The 15,533-nt window shown below is 54.8% G+C and overlaps 1 protein-coding gene across 1 annotated transcript in view; it reads left to right on the top strand.

Annotated features, from left to right (window-relative positions):
• The window catches only part of LOC104461745 (plexin-A1), a gene marked incomplete at its 5' end in the record, with an annotated part of 31,284 nt that overhangs the window by 13,168 nt on the left and 2,583 nt on the right, over positions 1-15,533 (top strand). Inside the window, 8 exons of the mRNA XM_010073435.1 lie at positions 4,192-4,338; positions 5,375-5,534; positions 6,119-6,222; positions 6,682-6,778; positions 7,471-7,661; positions 8,545-8,714; positions 10,425-10,637; positions 14,127-14,277. Of these exons, the coding sequence (XP_010071737.1) occupies positions 4,192-4,338; positions 5,375-5,534; positions 6,119-6,222; positions 6,682-6,778; positions 7,471-7,661; positions 8,545-8,714; positions 10,425-10,637; positions 14,127-14,277 (1,233 nt within the window). The remainder of the gene's footprint in view (positions 1-4,191; positions 4,339-5,374; positions 5,535-6,118; positions 6,223-6,681; positions 6,779-7,470; positions 7,662-8,544; positions 8,715-10,424; positions 10,638-14,126; positions 14,278-15,533) is intronic.

Genomic DNA, 15,533 nt, shown 5'->3' with positions numbered 1-15,533 from the left:
CCCCCGGCTCCATCCTGCTGCTGCTTCAGGATGGCACCAGTGGGGTGAGTGGTGCCTGCAGTCCTGCCGCTGGTTTGTCAGTCAGCAGAGCTGTTTCTTGGGATCCTGCCTGGTATCAGCACACCGAGGCTGGGTGGCACGCAGCCGTTTTTGTGGGATTCCATCCCTCATTAAGATAAAGAGGGTTTGAACCATTTCCAGCCAAGAGATGAGCACGAGCAGGAGTCTGTGCAGAACTCAAATGATCGTCAACGAGAGGTGATTTATAATATCGCTTACGTGCACTTGGCTTTTTGCCTTCGTCGAGGGATAGCCTGTATCTATAAAAATCTAGCTGTAGCATGCGGCGGAGATTGCTTGCCAGGGGTGGGAGGGGGGGAAAGCTGTGCTGTTCATGGGGAGATGTCAAACCTCCTGACACCTCTTTGCGCCAGGGCTTTGCTCAGAGGGGTCACCCTCCCACTGCAGTGGCAGTGCCTGGTGGGGGTCAGGTAGGACTTGCCTGGTGGGGTCAGGTGGGACGTGCCCGGTGGGATCAGGTAGGATGTATCTGGTGGGATCAGGTAGGACGTGACCAATGGGGTCAGATAGGACGTACCTGGTGGGATCTGGTAGGACATGCCTGGTGGGATCTGGTGGGATCAGGTAGGACAACACCAACAGATGGCTCTTCGGGCTTCATGGGGTCAGTGGGACAGGCAGGAGTAGCTCTCGCTGTGGATAAACTCCCTCAGGGCTCCATGAGGTGGAGAAGGTTGTGATTTGTCTGAGCAAAACATGGTGCACAGCCTTCCAACACCCACAGCCGCGTTTGGGGACGTTACATTCGTGTGTGTGACCTGATGCCCTTGGCCTGTCACTGGCTGGGCTGAGCCGTGTGGACAGGTCACGGAGGCACATTCACCTCGTTCAGAAGCTGCTTTGGAGCAGTTCTTGTGCCACCGCTGTCCTGCATCTGTCCTCGTACAGCCCTTCAGAGAGGCTGCCGGGTGCATTGCCAGTGCAGGGCAGGTCTGAGGATGAGGAGCAGTAGGAGGGAGAGACGTGGGGATGGGACCAGGGCAATGCCTTTTTGCAAAGTCCTTGGCTAAGCCGTGGCTTTGGCAGTGGAAATTGCTTTCAGTCTCTCGGTGGCAGCAGCAGGAGAGAGAAGTCTGATCTAGATAGAGCGTTATAGGGGGAACATATGCCGAGGGCTTGGATAAACCCGCTGGCCGTGAGATGGCTGCGCTGGAGATCGTCTCCCTGGGGAAGTGGTTGATCACTTGGGTTAGGCTGGAAGAGGCTTGAAGATGTGCCCATGGCCTCTCCTGGGTCAGCCCCACCAGCGGAGACTCACGGGGCCATTCCTGCCTCTCTCCCAGTGCTGAGGGTCACAGATGGCATCAAAAGCAGGAGAAACCCAAGGAGTAGATGCAGAGGTATCACAGCAGTTTGCCGGCAGGGAAACATATGCCTTGCACCAAACCGCGGTAATCGTGCATGTAAATGAGGCAGGCGGACCTGCTCCCAGCTGCCAGGTCGGCTCTCGGCAAACCTGCGCAGAGCAGGGTGAGGTGCTCAGCATTGCCCGGCTGTGATGGGATGGGGCCAGGGATGGGACAGACCCCCTGCCCAGGGCCGGTGGGCTGGTGCTTTCATGGGACCCTGTAGTAGCATTTATCAGATTCTTAATGAGACACCCTGGGGAAAGGGAGAGGGATAGATCAAGACAAGTGCTGAAAAATGCACGATATTAGGTGCCTGATGAGCTAGATCTAGTCAATAAGACAGTTTGAGCATTAGCTGGCTCGCCTCAGCCTGCTCATGGATGTGCCATGCGTGGGTGTGTTTGCAGTCACCCTCCTCCAGCTCGCCTCGCACAGAACCCCCCCAAACTCCCCCTTGCTCAGGCCCCAGCAAACGGCGTCAGGGCTGGCAGCGTGGGCACAGCCGTGTTCGGGGGGCAGGCTGCTGGTCCCCTCCTGTATCTCACCCGATGGAGATCATCTCCGGGGCACTGCCCAGCCATGGTTTCTGCGGTCCCTGCTCATTTCGGTGGTCTCTGTCAGGGACGAGCCCTACACTGTCCTCATGGGTAGTGGCTCCGTGAGCTGACCCACCGCAGCATCTTGGCCCAGGTTCTCAAGAGCCGGTGGGAAAAGTGAGGTTGGGAGTGAGGTTTTGGATTTTAAGGGCAGGACTCACATTGAGGACAGGTGGGGAAGCCAGGCTGTGACACGGAGGATGCAGAGTCAGGGGGACAGGGCAGAGGGGCTGTTTCAGTTGACATTAGGGTGCCCGACAGGTCAGAAGGAGACCAGAATCCACGAAACGATCCCTGGGCATGCAGGATCCCCTGAAAACCCGCAGGGTGCTGGAGGGGTGACGTCCCCATCACCAGAACTGCTGATCCCTCCATCCCTCCGGGGAGGCTGTAGGGTCAGCGCTCACCCACGCATCCAAAAAGCGATTTATTCCCCATCAGCCCAGCTGGTGTCCGAGCAGTGGAGGAGGCAATGCCGCCAGGCGTGGGGTACAAACAGGCTGTCCATGTGAGAAGGACTGAACCCACTTTTCGTGGTGGGGATCCCTAGATGTGGGCGCAGAGCTGCAGATGGGGGAGGGCAGAAACTGCCTCACCTGGAGAGGGGAAATCTGGGCTGAGACAGGAGCAGCCGTGCCAGATGTGAGCAGTCCTGCTCCAGGCTGTCCTCCATCCACACCATGTCCGCAGACTTGGAAGTTTTACAAGGAGATTTTACAATTGGCTGAAAGAAGCAGCTCCCAGTCTTTCTGCCACAGCTGGAGGGGTGGGTTTGGGGTGCCGTGGGAGCCCCGGGTAGCTCACAGCTCTGCAGCCAGCCTGGCGCTCCCGCCTCACCGGGCAGCCAGTAACGTGTGGCGTAGCACCCACCTTGGGTCTCTCATTTTTCCAAGCTGACTTAATGAAGCCAAGTTTGCAAATGAAACATAATTTCAAAGACAGGCATGTTGTCGGAAGGTCTGGGGATGATGTATGCCTGTTCCTGCTCGTTAGCAGCTGTCTCTTTAATTACCGCAGATGCTAACGAGATGCTAACAGCATATGGTGACAGGGAGAGCAGCCGCACTTTGCACCAAAGTACAATTTATTTGTGAGGCGGCCGGGAGGGAGGGACAAAGGCTGGTGGGGTAAAATCTGCTGGGACTTTCCCCATCCTCTCTGCCCCCATCATACCCTTTTTTTGCCCTTAGGGCTAATGCCTGTATCTGGAAGGACTCACTGGGATGCAGCTCAGGGGAGAGATTTGGGCCCCGGGTGATAAAGGGGGGGTCCACTTCCAGCCCTCCTGGGCCAGCTCATGGCTCCAGGCTTGTTGGTGCCTCCAGCCTTGCGGGTCTGGTGCTGTTCTGGGTCGCTGCAGTTCCAGCATCTTCCGGGGAGGTTGCCCTCTCCCTTCCTCCCACCCAGGAGGTGGATGCTGATGTGGCTCTGGCTGGTGGCTAGAGCTGGCTCTGATATAGGGATGTGACCATGGGGACATGTAGGTGGCAAATGGTTTCACTGTAGGAGATGTCATTGCCTCGTCCCCTCCATCAGCTGGAGACTCAGGGCAGGGTTGTCAGAGAGTTGCTCTCTTGCTTTTCCTTCCCAGTGGATCTGGCTGGCTGTGCCCAGCTGTCATCTGGAGAAACTTCCTTTGACTGTCTCTCATGCGAGACTGGGCTCCTGGCAGATGCCAGAACTGCATCACCATCCCTGGGCAAGAGCCACCGTTCTGTCCCGCTGCAGCATGCCCTTTCCAGTCCGCAGGTGCTTCTCTTGGCTGGGCTGGCTCAAAACAGAGGCTGTATCCCATACACAAAGTCCCCAGACCCAACCTGCTGTTCTCTAGCCCTGAATTTAACCTTTTTAGCTCATTTTTGGCTTGTAGAATGAGCAGAATTCACTGGAAACTCTGGAAGCTGAGCCTACGGGTTGATGAACAAGGGAACAACCTCCAGCAGGCTTGAACAAAGAGAATGAGCTCCTCCATGGGATGACTTTTACCATGTGCCTCCTTCCTTGCTGTCTTGAGCAAGGGCTGAAGACTGTAAAGTCATGTGTGGGGCTTGATGCTGTGGGGACAGAGGAGGCTCCTGACATGGTGGCGGTTGTTGAAAGGCAAAGGTGGTTCCTGGCACTGTCTCACCCCTCTCTCCCCCCCTTCTCCATCCCCTGTCCTGCAGGAGTGTGCCGGGGAACCGCTGTTCATGCTCTACTGCGCCATCAAGCAGCAGATGGAGAAGGGCCCCATCGATGCCATCACGGGAGAGGCTCGGTACTCCCTCAGTGAAGACAAGCTTATCCGGCAGCAGATCGACTACAAAATGCTGGTTAGTGCCTGCGGGAGCCTCCAGCGGTACTGGTACAGCCAGGACCAGGTCCAGCTGTTTAACAAGGTCTTGGAGGCACAGAGTACAATGCAGAGAGTGGTTTGCCTCTTGTTCTTCTCTCCAGTGTCCCTGGGGTGCCTCTCACCCTGTCGGTGTGTCACCCATCTCAGCTAGGGTCAGCTCTGGGGCCCGTGCATGGCAAGGTTTGCTCTCGCCACGGAGCTGAGAAAGCCAGGCATGAGGAATCCTCTCTCCCAACAAACCCCATGGCCCGGACAGACGTGGGGACAGAGATGCTGTTGAGTATGTGCTACCTGGAGCAGCCAGCGGCTCATGTTGGGTGGGGATCCAGCCATGAGACAGCTGCAGGAGATGCAGTGCTTCTCCTCCTCCGTACGAGCCATCCCCTCTGCCCAGCCGAGTGAGGAGTCAGGCCCTTCCCCTGCTGAGCCCGCCTGGTTCTCCCCCACCTCCCTCTCCCCCGGGGTGGGGTTGGGAGGGGTGTGGACCATGCACAGGCATCCCTTGGGCTAGCCAGGTTTCTGTGAGCTGGGCATGGTTTGCTGGCCCACGGTTCCTTCACTGACACCGTTTCTAGGAATAGCTGGAGATTTGGGGATTGGGAGAGAAAGGAGGAGCAGGAATAAGCCACGTGGCTGCACCTCTGCAGCAGCCCAGGCGGTGAGAAGGCATGGGCTGCAGGCAGCTGTAGCCCTGTGTGTCACAGCAAAAAGACAAAATTACAGATGAGAGAGGACTGTAAGGGATTAACCATTCATAAAATCTAAACAGGAAGACATTCATAGTCAATCATTATGAATAATCGATGCAAAATAAATACAATAATGAACATGATCATGAATAAGCCAGTGTAAACGTCTGGCTTAAAGTGTGTAAGTAAAACACTCAATTTTATTTCACATTATTTTCCTTCAATTCCCTTATATGACACTGTCACACAAATAAATATGCAGTTTTGCAGCCAGTGTGTCACATCCTCTCACTTGAGTCTTTCTGCCCCCCCTGTGCTGTGCAGACCCTCAACTGCGTGAACCCCGAGAATGAGAACGCCCCGGAGATCCCCGTCAAGGTCCTGAACTGTGACACCATCACGCAGGTGAAGGAGAAGCTGCTGGACGCTGTCTACAAGGGGGTGCCCTATTCCCAGCGCCCCAAAGCTGGAGACATGGACCTGGGTAAGCGAGAGACCAAGCACTTCCCTGTGGGGAGCAGGGATGTGACCAAGAGCAGAAATGCCAAAAAACCTGTTCAAGGCAGGAAAATCCATATTCCTACAAGAGAGAGGAACTGGTGGAACCAGAGCATTTGTGCTTGTGCAGTCCACTTTTGCTGTGCTGGTGGCACTGGGTGTGTGTGGGGACCCCTGGCATGAGATCATGGGTCCTGCCGGTAGGGAGGATGGGGAGAGGAGCCTCCTCGGCTCTCGCTGGGGTCTGGATTGCAGGATAAGGTGGCTGGGGTCCAGGGAGGTCAGCAATAGTTGAGAACAGCGTTAATAGTCCTGTTCTTAGAGGATGGGCAGGAGAATGAAGAGGAGAGGAGCGAAGGAGATGGTTGCCAGGGTCAAACTGATGCTGTCGTTCCTTAAGTTCTTAGGAACTGCTTTTGCCCAACACCATATTGACAATCATTGGTCCTGGGGTTCAGAAAGTGGTGGGAGGGTAATCCTGTCGATGCCCAGACTGTGCTCCTACCCTCGCCTTGGCTTTATGCTCCAAGCCCCTCACTAACCATGAGCCCTTCTCCCTCCTGCGGACAGAGTGGCGGCAGGGCAGAATGGCCCGGATCATACTGCAGGACGAAGATGTCACCACAAAGATCGACAATGACTGGAAGAGGCTGAACACCTTGGCCCACTACCAGGTGAGGCTGGCTGCGGTGGAGAGCACCAAGTGGTCCCCAGCTGCTTTGAGCTTAAGCATCTCTTCTCCCTGTTCGGCTTGGTCAGGGCCAGGGCTCCGCTCTCCAGACCATGCTGCTCGTGCAGGTGCATGGCCAGGAGCTCTGCAGTCACGTTCCTGCATGGTCCCCGTGTTTATGGCCCTTCCGTTTGAGGGAGCACTAAATGGGACATCTTCAGGACTCATCGGGGCTGTTCCCTGCTCTGACCTCACTTTGCCATTTTCACGACAAGGTTTCTGCTGTGTTCCTGGTCCGGCTGCTGCCCCTGATCGGTCGCAGGGGTGGACGTGTAGGTCTCCTTCGCAGGAGATGGATGTCCCTGGGGTGGGGTGCAGTGCAGCTTCATCCCTCCTGGGCTGGTTTCTGTTCCTCCTGTGCCTCTCCGGTGTGACAGCCCGCTCACGCTATCTCTGCCCCCAGGTGACGGATGGCTCCTCGGTAGCGCTGGTGCCCAAGCAGAACTCAGCGTACAACATCTCCAACTCCTCCACCTTCACCAAGTCCCTCAGCAGATATGGTGAGCGCGCAGGGGCACCCTCCGCTGTGCTGGCAGGGGAGGCAGCGCCGGGCTGGGCTTGCAGACCAAGGCACAGGGCAGGTGATTGTAACTGTGGCTCACGTGAACAAGGTCCTCCAAACCCCTGGCTCTCCTGCACCGTGCTGTTTGTTCTGGTGGCAGAGAGGGAGCAGATGCCCTCGGAGCCATCTCTCTTTGCAATATGTCAGACTCAGGGGAGCAAGACACGTGTCAGATGGCTGCTGCTAAGGGATGCCCTCTCTTTTATTCCCCTGAAATCTAATTAAAATAGGCACAGAGGCACTCTGTGCTTAAATGAGCAGAGTTGAGAACTACAGCGAACGTGCTGGCCAGTGCGCTTCAGCCTTGGTTGGGAAGGGAATAGTGTGGTCAGCTCAGACCAACGCAGGAGGCATCTGTGATCCTGGTACCTGCGCGCTGGGAGCAGGACAGGCCTCTGCAGAATCCCTCCCACGATGGTCCTGGCCCCTGTGCATCAGCCAGGCTTGCACAGAGCCCGGCAGGCTGGGAGGATGGTCCCAGCAGAGCTCCCAGTCCATGGCGGCTGCAGGGGCTGGATCCGAAATTCTGGTTTCATGGGCGTGATGCGTGGAGGGAAGGGGGACGATGGGGCTGGTGGCCAGGCGGTGGTGGGCATGGTCCGAGTGTCCCCCTGTGCTCGGTGCCTGCAGAGAGCATGCTGCGGACAGCCAGCAGCCCCGACAGCCTGCGCTCGCGGACCCCCATGATCACCCCTGACCTGGAGAGTGGCACCAAGCTCTGGCACCTGGTGAAAAACCACGACCACATGGACCAGCGGGAGGGCGACCGGGGAAGCAAGATGGTCTCCGAAATCTACTTGACCCGCCTGTTAGCCACCAAGGTATGGCACAGAGACACAGAGCTGCTGCCTGGCTTTTTTCAGATCTGGATGGGGAGGGGTAGTGATTTGGGTTGTCCAAAGTGGTAAGATCGCTTTTTTAATAGCCTTCTGTTTCAGCACAGGAGGAGCTACTCTGTTCATCTCTGGGCTTTCCTGAGCTGGAGGTGATGTTTTCGTGTGTCGGAATCTTCAGTGAATATCCCTTGAGTGGATTTTCCTATATGCTTTTTGCACCCTGAGGCATTTTTCCTGTTGCCTGTGTCCTTGAGCAGCTGCTGGGCTGCAAGCAGAGGTGCCCTGGGGCAGGTGCCTCATCCCCCTCATCCCCGTTGGTGTTTGGGATGAAGCTGTGAAATCAGGGATGTGGGAAGCGTAATGACCCGGGATATTTGGCATCCCACTGGGTTCCCCTTCCCCCAGCACATACAAAACCTTCCCTAGTGCCAAGGGGATGCTGTGCGTCCGAGATGTCCCCAGAGAGGAGCGGAGGGCTGTGCTGAAGGTCCTGGCTCAGGACTTGGCTCCTGCCTCATGGGACAAGGGCTCATTCAGCGACGTTTGTCATCAGGTCTGGACTACCTTAATGGGACCCAGATAAAGCCCATGACAGGATGTACATCTGCTTGGGTTTTACTCTATATGGTGTTTTCATTTGTATGCTTTTAGCTTGCCAGATCATGTAGTGAAGGAGATATCACTGCACTATCTGTTTCCCAGTATAAACCACTGAGAACCAGTAGAATTGCGCAGGCTGCGCTGTGCTGCTCTTCCAGGTCGTAGGAATATGAGTGAAACCGGTTTAAAGGCTGACCTTCAGCTGAAGGCTCTTCTCTTTGCTGGTGCGGGGAGTTGCTGAGCCACCCTCCTGTCTCTCTGCTCCCAGGGCACCCTGCAGAAATTCGTGGACGACCTGTTTGAGACCATCTTCAGCACAGCACATCGTGGGAGCGCGCTGCCCCTCGCCATCAAATACATGTTTGATTTCCTGGATGAACAAGCTGATAAGCATCAGATCAATGATTACGATGTCAGACACACCTGGAAGAGTAACTGGTAAGGAAGAGGGCAGTGGGACGGGGCGGGGGGGCTAATGATATCACAGCTAATGATACTTCCTCCCCCTCCCACAGGGAGCAGAAATATGTCTCTGGAAATGATCCAGGACAAGAGAGGCCCATATCTCTGTATTTCAGGGGTGGGTAAATCCCTCGCATGCCTTCCTGCAGCAGAAAACATTCCAGGAATGTAGTGCTCCCTCAGCCCTGCATCCCCAGAGCCCCGCTCCCCTGACCGCACGGGTCCTGAGGACCACAGCGGCTCTGTTCCCATCGCACCTTCAGCAAACACTGCTCGGGCTTCTCGGTCCCCTGGGCTCCTCCGGAGATGCCAGCCCCGATTCTTATCTCCACTGTCCTAAAGGTGTTTCCGTGCTCCCTCCCGTCGCTCAGCGGAGCGTGCCCTGACAAAGTCGGTGTAAAGCCATGTGTGCATCCTCCCTAACCTCGCCTGCGGAGCCGCCCGGCTCTGCTTATCGCTCTCTGAAAAGCGGGGCGGAGCGGCTGATGAGACCTCGTAAGTACCCTGCTGGAGCCAGGGCGTGAGCAGGTGTTGGCTCCTGCTCCACATCCCCCCCTTGCATTTTTCTTTTCTGCTGCCTCACTGATTTCATCTCTGATCTTGCCGTTACTGGAGCTGGGTACGTACATTCCCGTGTCTGGCATTTGTTAAATGGCAGCCAAATTGCTTTTGTATAGTTCAGTAACTGTTGGCAATTAGCAGGGCAGGAAAAGAAACATTTTTAAATGGAGATGTGGGAGCGCGGAAGTGCTCGGAACTGATTTATAACTCAGCTTTCTATATTAAAAGAAGGAGCAAAAGGCAAAGGAGGAAAAAAAGCCCCGCTCCACAGGGGCTGGGCATGCAGGCTCCTGCATACTAATGCCTGTGCTTATCTCTGGGCGCTAATTCAATGTGTGGAGCTAATTTCTTGAGGCCGTTCCCTTCACAAATGAAATATGTACATGCACCCGGTACCCTCATTAGGAAAGTCCTGGGGAACGAAGTGTGTTTTGCCAAAGATAAAAGCGTTCACTGGGTGTTGGTGCTGAGGTATGACGGAGCAGAGAGGCTTTCTGATGGGGGGAGGCTCTGAGATGCTGCTGGGAGAGGAGAGGGGCAGCAGGATTGGGAAATGGAGCCACGGGGGTGGCACGTGTGTCAGGATGCAGCAAACATCCAGGCGGTGGCTGGCCTGGAGACCCGCTGCCTCTACAGCTGAGAGCTTCATTTCCAGCATTCAAGGATGCCTAAATTCTTCTCTGGTGTTAAATGTGCTAATGAGTCCCTTGAGGAGTCCAGTTAACCCCCTCCTCCGAGACGGGAGATGTGTGAAATGCCACACGGCGCCGCAGACAGGCTCATTGTTGGAAGAGAAGGGGACCGTGCCTGGCGTGACCGTGCGCTCAGCAAGGGCTCTTCAGCGTGAGCCGATCCTTGGGAAAACCGCAGACCTGCGCTGCCCCGGTTTGCCTTTGGAGACGTTGGCAGTGCTGAGGAATTTCTCCATGGAGAGCTGTGACCGTGTCGGGTGGGCAGAGGGGAATGGCTGTTTGCCCAGGTTGTTTGCATCCCTGGGATGCTGGGAAAAGCATCCTGCCTGGTTCTGGGTCACGGGGAGCTCCTCCTCGGCAGCTGGAGAAGTGTGTGCTGGCTGCCCTGCAGGGCTCGGTTCAGGTGCTGACTCCTGTTCCCTTCTTCCCTCAGTCTACCTCTACGTTTTTGGGTGAATGTGATTAAGAACCCCCAGTTTGTGTTCGACATTCACAAGAACAGTATTACTGATGCCTGCCTATCCGTGGTGGCTCAGACATTCATGGACTCCTGCTCAACTTCTGAGCACAAGCTAGGAAAAGACTCTCCCTCCAACAAACTACTGTACGCCAAGGACATCCCCAACTACAAGAGCTGGGTAGAAAGGTGAGTAGACTTGGCAATAGCTCCTGAAGGCAATAGCCTGAAGGATTTACAGTGGGTGTAGGTGGGTGTGGGGAGGACTCCTCTTGGCGGCTGTCTGAAGAGGGACCGTGTCTGGGAGGTGAGGCTTTCTTGTGATTATCTCCTGGAATGAGTTTGCAATGACTTGCTTAAGGTGTGCTAACGGCAACCTGCTCTTCTGGCTTGTCTGATGTTTTCTGTTGTAAAAAGTGGGTCTGTGCTAGGGAATTGCTAACACGTCCCTTGATTGCTTTCGAGGAGCAGCATGAAGTCAGCCTTGGACTAGAGAAGTGCCTTTTTTGTACCGTGACAATACACGCCGGTTTTGCTGAAATGGTTGAAAATTGCTGTTTCCCATCTCTCATCCGTCTCTCCATCTCGCTCAGGATCCTGATGAGAGCTTGTGCTCTGAGGCAGCGCTCCGGCTGCTGTCGCTGTGCCGAGGAGCAGCTCCCCTGACTCCTTCCGACACCCTCCGCGTTCACCGTTAGCTGATGAGAGACATCCCCCTGTCCCGCTGAATTAACGCAGTGTTAAATGCTCAGGGTTTGAATGCTGCTGATTGCAAATTGATGCGCTCAGGCATAACGCTGTGTTTAGCTTTATCCTTTTGGGACAGAAACCTCCTAAGCCCTCCAAGTAGAGCTACTGTTAAGATGTTACTGTGTGGCAAAGTGGGACTTCATCAAGCTTCAAAAATGCTGGATTTCAGGTTGCTGATGGCACTTTCCCCTTGTGTTGATACGCTGTGCTATAGATGATGCTCTTTTTTTCTTTTCAACTGAGGACCATTCCCCTTTTCATCATCTAGATGGGATGCAGAATGAACCAAATGAAAGATGTCCAGGCAACAACAAGCATCACACACTCTGGTTTGCAAGCGTGGGGCTTTGTAGCTCAAACCGTCCTTTGGCTGCTCACTTGTACGCAGTTATTGTTGTTGCACATTGGCATGCCTGGTGCTTTGCAGGCAGGTACAAAGGCAAGCTTCTTGCCTCGAGGAAGGCAGGGCTTGGATCAGAAGAAAAGATGCCCCTGAAATACTCCGGCTGAGATGAGAGATGAGCTGCATTGTACGAGGAGAAAATTCTTTGCGAGGGGCTGGAGGGGGCTTTGGAGTGGGGTCCTGTAGGAACGTCACAAACTTCATCAGGTGAATTTCTCTGACCTTGCCATCTCGATGACAAAAATATTCGGCTCTGTGTGTCCCTAAAAAAAAAAAAAAAAAAAAAGGTATAAAACCATTCCAGAGTGAAACATTGGTCTAGACACGCTGTGTCCCTGGGGAGGAGGTGGGAGATCTCACCGGTGACAGATGTTCTGCCGTCGCTTACCGCCCGTACGGTTCTGCAGGGAGCTGCCCCGTGCAGGGTGCAACTGCGTCTCCCGCTGCTCCTCTGCTGTGGGGATTTATGGCGCAATCAGCATTTCTGGCTTTTGGCACGGTTATTGCTGCAAAGCTTTGTGGAGGCAGGATGGGAGCGATGCGAGGGTGGCTGCGTGGGACCGCTGATCCCAGCGGCAGGTCTGTCTGCCGCCTCGGGTCAGGGACCAGCTCAAAAAGGGCATCCTGCCAGCCAAGGGAGGAACAGCACGGTGAAGGGCTTCGGAGGTGGGCAGCCTGGGTAAACCCAAGCGGACTGCTGCTGCGTCATGGCTGTGGTAGTGTCTTCTGGAAATGGTGGGTGGGACTGGGATCTTGGACCACACGAGCCATGCACACTTGTATTGAAGAATGATGCTTTCCTGCCATCCTCTGTGTCACCATAAAACCTGGGACATCATACTGCTGCGTGTTACCTGGACATCTTGCCATGGCAGCCCCAAAGCTTTCTTCTTCAGCAGATCTCCGTTGGTTTCGCCCAAGTCCTTCCCCACAGGAGCCTTCACCTACGGGGTTAGAAGGTGGCCAGGAGGACCTCTGTGGGTTTTCTTTGCTAATCAAAGCTGGGTGGAACTGAGAACATTGGCCCTATTGTCCCTAATATTCCTCATCACGGGTAGAAGTACTGTCAGCTTTAGGAGACATCCCTCTGGGGGTGGTCTCTCTAGCAGCATAGCGGATCTCTTGATGTCTGGTGTGGTCAGAGGTCCTCACCTCACATCCTTTTTTGGCTGTGAATGAGCCTTCTTGTAAAAACTGCCCAAGTACTTCATCGCTAGCTGAGCTCAGCGCCATGGGGTGGAGTGGATCCTCATATTCATCTCCTCAAGTGGTCTCGCTGCCATCTGCTCCGATCCAAGTGCTTCAGCCGTGTTCCACCTCAGCGTTCGACTGATGATGCTAATGATGCTAATCACCGTACCAGAAACTTCACTGAGTGCTTTGAGGAGTCATGAGGAGTAAAGCAAACCTGGCACTCTGTATTTCCAGGTGGTGGGAGCGGCCAGGGCTTGTTTGCTGTGGGCAGGGTTTCTTTTTCAATAGAGCGCTGTGGACACAACCCCAGCTTCCAAAAGGACTTCAGCGGCCGGTCTGGTGTGTCTGCTTGCTGTGACCCTCCTGCTGCAACGGGGTGCTGAGGCTTTGATCTCCCTGGGTTTTGGGGAGCAGTAGATTCTGTTTTTCTGCTACGATTCTGCACAATATAAGCTGTGTGTGGGTTTCCCTGTATTTGCTGAGCATGTCAGCGAGGCAGCTATGGGGTGGGACTGCAAATCTTAAGGTGCCCTAGGAAATGTAAGGTAGAATCTTGCTGGTAGCAACCATCAGAGAAGCAGAAGGAAGGCAGGAAAGCACCGAGTCACTTGACCCAGGCATGTGCCAAGACACCAGCTGCCTCCTCTGCGGCCCAGGACCCTTGGAGTTCACCGATGTGCCTGCAGAACCTCCGTTTTCACTGAAAGTTAAAGCACCTCGTAGCTTTTTGGTGCATGGTAGCTCCCGAGCATGGCTGGCATCAGTCGTAGGCTGTGCTGAATGCCTGTTGCTGTGGAAGATGTAACCACGCAGGTGTGTATCGCTGCAAGGGCTGGATGTGAAATCGTTTTGTGTTCAAGCACCAAGTGTTTAGTCGAACACAAAGGCGCATTGTTGGCTTTTAGTGACACACGGCCTTAGGAGAATGGTAGCAAAGCCGTACGTGTTGCTGCAGAGGTGGAGGATTCTGGTGGATGTGGTTTGGTGGCAAAACACACCAATGGGATGGGAAGGAAGAAAAACATGTGGTTTAGGAGAGAGTGGAAAACCCCTCTGAGCAGCAGCTCTGGGCTCCCCAGCACGATCCGGGCTCAGCACCTGCTCTGCAGCTTGGTGCTGCTCCCTTGGCAGCGTGTTGCTGCTGATGCTGACCTCTCCCAGAGCTCAGAGACCTCACCGTGAGCAGCGGCGTTATGATGGGTGATCGCAGCACATCACCACTTGGAAGCAGGCTGCTCTTCACCTTGCCTCTCCGGTTTTCGTCGTGGCGGGGACCCATCCCCTGCTGTCTGTCCCTGTATCAGACCCACTCTTGTGTTTCTCCCTTGCAGATATTATGCAGATATAGCTAAAATGCCAGCCATCAGTGACCAGGACATGAGCGCGTATCTGGCGGAGCAGTCGCGGTTACACCTCAGCCAGTTCAACAGTATGAGCGCGCTGCACGAGATCTACTCCTACATCACCAAGTACAAGGATGAGGTAAGACGCGGCGATGGGTAGTCAAAGGTGGGCAGCGAGCCACGTGCCTCTGCCCTCGTTTCTGCAGTCCCCTGCTTTTTCCTATAGAAAAACACCCTGTGAAATGTTGGAGAAGAGCATAGTCCATGTCTGCTCGAGCTGGCAGGTGAGGACAGGGTTGGGAGGCATGGGGCCAGGCACTGGTGCAGGCAGCACTTCGCTCCCACTATTTTCTGCAGTGAGCAATGTGGGAGGTGCCTATTTTTCTACACATTTGGCATGTGAGCTCGGCGGGGCTGCAGAGTTTGTGGTGTTATCTCAGTGTGCCTCCCTCTCCTATCCGCTGGCACCACGGCAGTACCAGCGCTGTGTGACTGTACAGGCGGCATCCGGCTCCGCTGACGGGTGATGCTCGAGGATGCGGTGGCCTTGTCAGTGCTTGCTTTGTGAACATCAGTAAGAATGGTTAAGAACCCCTGTGTTATAATTTATATAAATTAACTTTGTAAAGCACCACTCAAATCCACACCCCGCATCTTTTTATTAAAGCAATAAAATATGTAACTACAGTAAAACAGGGATCTATACATATAACGTGATAGTATAGGTTTTATTGTCCCAATAAAGCAGGCTGATGACTGGGTTTGAATGGTGGCTTATTTAGATGACAGAGTGGCAGAGCATCTTGCTTGGAGAGAGCCGGGAGAGCCAGCCTCTTGTCCTGCAGGAAGAGGAAGCGGGGTCCCCATCGTACCCTGTGGTGACCCTGAGAGGCATCCCCCAGCACCTCTGTGAGGTGTGAATTTGGGGAGTCCACAGGCAGGTCACAGCACGGATCTAAGGCCAGCGCTGGGACTGTGGTGGCCAAAATCCTCATGAAACCAGGTGCTTTGCAGGAGTGAGGAGGAGGAGGAGGGTCTGGCTTGCCTGCAGGGATGGGAGGAAGCCCTGGTGCTTGGCAAGGTGTGTGTGGTGGTCACCGTGCAGCTGGTGACCGTGCACTGGTGATCGTGCTGGTGAGACCTGGGATGGCAGGTCCAGGAAGATCTCATCTATGCGATGAGTTGGCCGTGAAGGGTTTTCAGGGGTTGTATAGTTTGTACAACAGCTCCATGGCTATCGTCAAGGTGGAAGAGGAGCAGTTTAGAGGGTCTAGATCTGCTGCAGGGCAGCCATCATCCCTCAGCCATCATCAGGTGCTTGCTTCCTCCAGGCTAGAAGTCCCCCAAGCCTCAAATAAGTCCTGCAAGCCCTGGGTGAGAGCGGGGAGGGGACCA

The sequence above is a fragment of the Pterocles gutturalis genome, unplaced genomic scaffold (genome assembly GCF_000699245.1).
Source record: "Pterocles gutturalis isolate BGI_N339 unplaced genomic scaffold, ASM69924v1 scaffold16307, whole genome shotgun sequence".
In the NCBI taxonomy this organism is placed as follows: domain Eukaryota; kingdom Metazoa; phylum Chordata; class Aves; order Pterocliformes; family Pteroclidae; genus Pterocles; species Pterocles gutturalis.
The sequence above is the reverse complement of the archived record's forward strand: the minus strand, read 5'-3'. Positions and strand labels throughout refer to the sequence as shown.